Source organism: Sardina pilchardus, chromosome 3 (assembly GCF_963854185.1).
Source record: "Sardina pilchardus chromosome 3, fSarPil1.1, whole genome shotgun sequence".
Lineage (NCBI taxonomy): Eukaryota > Metazoa > Chordata > Actinopteri > Clupeiformes > Clupeidae > Sardina > Sardina pilchardus.
In genome coordinates, this window is record NC_084996.1 from 36,142,613 (window position 1) to 36,147,612 (window position 5,000).

At 46.9% G+C, this 5,000-nt stretch overlaps 1 protein-coding gene across 1 annotated transcript in view; it reads right to left on the bottom strand.

Annotated features, from left to right (window-relative positions):
- The window catches only part of kcnh6a (potassium voltage-gated channel, subfamily H (eag-related), member 6a), a 34,273-nt gene that overhangs the window by 18,247 nt on the left and 11,026 nt on the right, over nt 1-5,000 (bottom strand). Inside the window, exons 5-6 of the mRNA XM_062533094.1 lie at nt 4,857-5,000; nt 2,242-2,450 (exon numbers count right to left, since the gene is read on the bottom strand). The exon at nt 4,857-5,000 is cut by the window's right edge and continues 178 nt beyond it. Of these exons, the coding sequence (XP_062389078.1) occupies nt 2,242-2,450; nt 4,857-5,000 (353 nt within the window). The remainder of the gene's footprint in view (nt 1-2,241; nt 2,451-4,856) is intronic.

Genomic DNA, 5,000 nt, shown 5'->3' on the forward strand with positions numbered 1-5,000 from the left:
GGCAAAACCTTTATCTTGAATTTCCCCTTGGGGATCAATAAAGTATCTATCTATCTATCTGAAAAGGCTGCAATTTACAACTCAAAAAGCTTGAATGAATTGTGAACTCAATGGTATTTCTTAAATTACTACTTTCCAATAAAGTTTCACACGTGCCTGAGTACATACACACGGACACACACACATGCACAAGAGCAGTGCGTGCGTAACTAAGCGTGCGTGCGTGTTAGCAGTGATGCAGGGTGGTGTCTATCTGCAGCATGGATTTTTCCACTGGCAGGAGCAACACACTGCTTCCCATGTGCGTTGACACAGCAGCAGCCTGTCAATATGTCAGGCTCTCTCTTCTCATACCGCTCTCTCTCTCTCTCTCTCTCTCCCTCCCTCCCTCCCTCTGTATTTGGCTCCCTCTATTTATACATCACCCTGAACACCTGAGCTAGAGGCACACCTGAGTTGCACACACACAGAGCACTCTGGCAGCTCACTGGGCCTTTACTCGTCAGACCTCATGCTCATTTGCATGATAGCTAACCTACATTACCAACGGCTAGGGCTAATGCATTAGATTCTGCCCACACTCAAAGTATGGGAACATCTTCTCTAGTAATGATTAGGCTCCACATACACACGCACGCACGCACGCATGCACGCACGCACGCACGCTCGCACGCACGCACGCACGCACACACGCACGCGCACGCACGCACACACACACACACACACACACACACACACACACACACACACACACACACACACACACAGATACACATACACACACACACACCCACACACACATACCATAGGCCGCCCCCTCCAGAGTGGAGCACTCAGCTGACTACTCTGAGTTGGGGTATATGGGTCACTGTGGTACACAGCGTCGTAACGTGGGGTGGGGCGTACGGCTTCGACCTCTCAAATCGCTCTGGGTTTTCCATGGCGACCAGAGAGTGGCGTGCCTCTCTTTTCCACACCATCATAGCGTCATCACGACAGCGATCCATGAGGTCCGCTCTCGCTCACCTCCGTGCTAGCCAGTCAGAGGACAGAGCTCATGTGCCATCAGCACATCTCTCAAAAGAACATCACACACAACTCCTCGCAGCACACTGACCAGCCGTGCTCTGCCTCCCTCTGTTCTCCGCCACTGACAGCATTGGTGAGCACTCGGACCAGTTTTCCATCCACTGTGTAATTCATGAGCCAAACTGTGCAGGCATGACGCAGCCTCTTTGATGGGATCTCCGATTCAATATGTAACTGAATAAGCCATGTTGTTTTTTATTATTTATTGTGTCTCCAGAGCCTTCTTTCAGGCAGCTCCCTCCCCTTCTCAAGAGCTCCGGAAAGGTTGGAGTTTGAGAGGAGCGGAGCGGACAGCAACTTCCTCTTGTGGCGTGCCTGTCAGCAGGGTTCTCTCACGCTGGCCTGGTGGGTTGGGTTTTGCTCTAACTCACACGTTGGCTCTCTAACTCATGAGGGGAAAGGCAGGACACTCCACTGTACAAGCTCTCGGCTTTGAATCATCAAAAGTAAAAAAAAAATCATGCATCATAACAAATGAGGCCTTGAGACGAAAAACCATATAAGTCCATATTTTCTTATTTTGAATAATTCCATTTCTAATTTGGGCTGTGGACATTATATTATATAATTGTATTTTACTTGACGAAAGACTGACTGTAACCGCTAACGTTAGGTAGATACTTTACATATATGGCTCTTCCACTCACCTCTCTCTGTGGACTTTTTCCTCGTTTTAGCTCTCCACTCCAGTTCACACATGGTTTTCCAGCATCCCTCAAAGACTTCCTTGTTCTGTCCTTCCATTCGTTAATGTTTGCTCTCCTTTTTTGCTGAGGTTTTGCCTATTAGTGTCCACAACGGACATGAAAGCAACCGGCGCGTCTCCATTACTCCATTATATTAAACGCTTTTTCCGTGTGAACTAGATTAAAGTTTAAAATACAGAGTATTGGTCGCTCAAAAGCACCCCAAACTGCTTCTATATACAAAGTGGCACACATACATTCATCTCACATGGTTATCTCATCTTTTTTTTGTTTTTGGACTTATTCGGTTGTTCGTCGCATGGACTCAAATATTGTTGAAAGACAATGATTCCAAGAAAGCAAATCTCACACACACACACACACACACACACACACACACACACACACACACACACATTGGAATATATTTCATGCAGACATGCGTGGCAGGTGACTGGTGTCTTACCTGTGTGACGTGTGTGACCTTCTCACTGACGTCCCGCGTGCGCTCCTTCACCTTGCTGGGGGCGATGATCTCGATCTCGGTGGGGGAGGGGGGGCGCAGGCGCTCGGTGGGGAACGAGAGCGTCACCTGCGGGATGCGCGCGCTGAGGGCGCGGTGGCGCATGAGGTCCGAGTCCGACGTGGAGTTGATCAAGCTCGGCTTCTTCAGGTCTGCAGACAGAGGCAGGCGGGTAAACATGTACTGCCCTGATGGAGGGGACTACACTAGCAGCTCAATAGTGGCCTGTTATATCACTTCAATATCACTTTGATGAAAATCTCAAAACAATACAGTCATTTAGTATTTCTTAATTCTCCTCCAGTTCTGCACACCCTAGCTAATTACTTAGACGTGACTAGGATGGCCATCTGTACTGGTGCAGTAATTGTTGTGCATGATCATGTCATGTGCTTGATAGCCAGGGAGCATGTGTACTGGTTAAATGTATGCTACACTGTTCAGATACGTACAGTTACAAGTACAAGTGCCTGTGCATGGTGTCTGTTAGTAGTAAGTGACTGAGGACGTGGCACAGCTTAATCTCGGTCAGGATTAAGATATCCTTACACAGGCACACTCAGACTCCGACTGGAGCATACTCAGGACGGCACAGTAAATCAGTCCATTAGGGGCAGGGAGATGTACAGTATGTGGCCAGCATGGGGCATTTATCTAGAAGGTTCTGTCTGAAGCATGAAGCAGCTCCCTCTCTTCAGAACAAGAGATCTAATCTCACCTTGCTGCTTAGAGTGCCCACCTGCTCTGATTGAACAGCCCCTTCACAGCAGGTACTGCAGCTGTGAAACGAGGCTATGTGGAACTGTGGAACTGTGGAACTTTGGAATTAGTGAACTAGTGAATTTGCATTTGCAACTAAACGCTTGTGTGGCCTACTTCCTCTTTTCTTACAGAAATGAGGAAATGACGAGATCCAAATAAAGAGAAATGAATATCTTCTACACGTGTGATATCCTAAGAGATTTTTTACGTTGGACTGCCCTGATGATTTCCCTGGTCTGGGTTTGGCCTCGGATATTAATAAAAATGTAGTCTCTGCTCACTGCTGTGCCTTGATATTTGAGAACAATTCTCACAATATTTCCAGGAAAATATATATACATACAGGTAGAGACTGATTTATATAACATGAAGACTATATAGATTAACATCTGAATATAATATAGATCAATATAGACCCATGCCTGAATTATAACATGATCTGGGAATCTACACCCCAGACTGAACAATATCAGCACAATATCAGCAGTGCATACTAATAGACACAAAGCCATTTTCTTACACACAATAATGCACTTAAAAGCACAAAGAAGCAGACAAACACATGCAGACAGGCACACGTGCACACACACACACACACACACACACACAAACACACACACTCTCTCTGCTCCAGCGTCACTGGTCTAAATATAGGCTCGGGGGCCGCCGTGCATGTCCGGCTGGAACAGGCTCTCTCCAGGGGAGGCACAGCAGGCTCTCCCGCGGGACCAGGCCGAGTTACCACGGCACCGCGCTCATCACAGCGCACATCTCAGCCCTTGGTCTGCCCACTGACGGCAGGAAATACCCACACAGGAGCCTGTTCATCCCCTCATCGGCGTTTTGATCACTCAAGAGATGGGAAGAAAATACATCTTCACACTCACACACAGATGCCGGAGGGGCCTTCTGAACTCAACGCCAGTTTCACTCTGAAGGGGCATTTATTTTTTAATTACAGTGAATTAATTAAGCTGCGCTATTATGTTCTAGGCCAGTGGTTCTCAACTGGTAAGACGTGAGGCAAAGGGAGGTGTGGCGTGACATTTTGAGGAGCCAAATGTGTTTTTGTACAGGCTCATTAAATTGGCTATAGGGCTATTTCTGAATGCATCAACATAACAGCTTCTTAATTAAACACGGCTTAAAGTCGTCATAGATTCACAACTGTTTTATCTTTGGTAGGCTTCCATTCTCAGTTTGATTTCGGGTGACGCTGAAATCTGTCTCGTGACTCCATCCAGGTGAGTTCGTCACAAAATATTGCATGTTGCAACTGTTTGATTTAGATTTTTTCACCTGCCTGCTCTGGAAGCAAAGTAACCAATCTGAGGATGCTTATAACTTTGGCTGCGCCTCATCGAGCAGCAAAATAAAATGACCTCTCCTCAATCTGTGAACAATGTCACGTGTGTATCATTCTTAAGTGATTTGCATTTGGTATAATAAAGTCGCCTAAAAAGCACCAGATTTATCACGCAGCTCAGTCATTGAGCCCAAACCCATGCTATGCCTTTTGCTGTGATCTCAACTCATGATATAGACCAATATGGGCATATAAGAATGAACTGCCTTGTTACAGCCTATAACAATATGAGTGTGGCATACTTCATAATGAGTTATCATAAGTAGATGTGCCTTGGTGTGTTGGTCTGATCTTTGGTGTTCCTTAACCCCAAAAATGTGATGCTGTGCATTTTGTGAATGAACGTGTTGATCAACATTTATAGTGCTGTACACACACACACACACACACACAAACACACACACACACACACATACACACACACACTCACTGCTGCAGGGGCGTGGGTCTCCAGCCCTGCCGGTCCAGTCGACTCTCACGCTGTCGATGTCGTCGAGCGAGGAGGCGCGGCGGAGGCTGTGCAGGCTCTCGTGTGATTGGCTGCGTGGGCCCAGCGGCCCGTTGGGATCCAGGT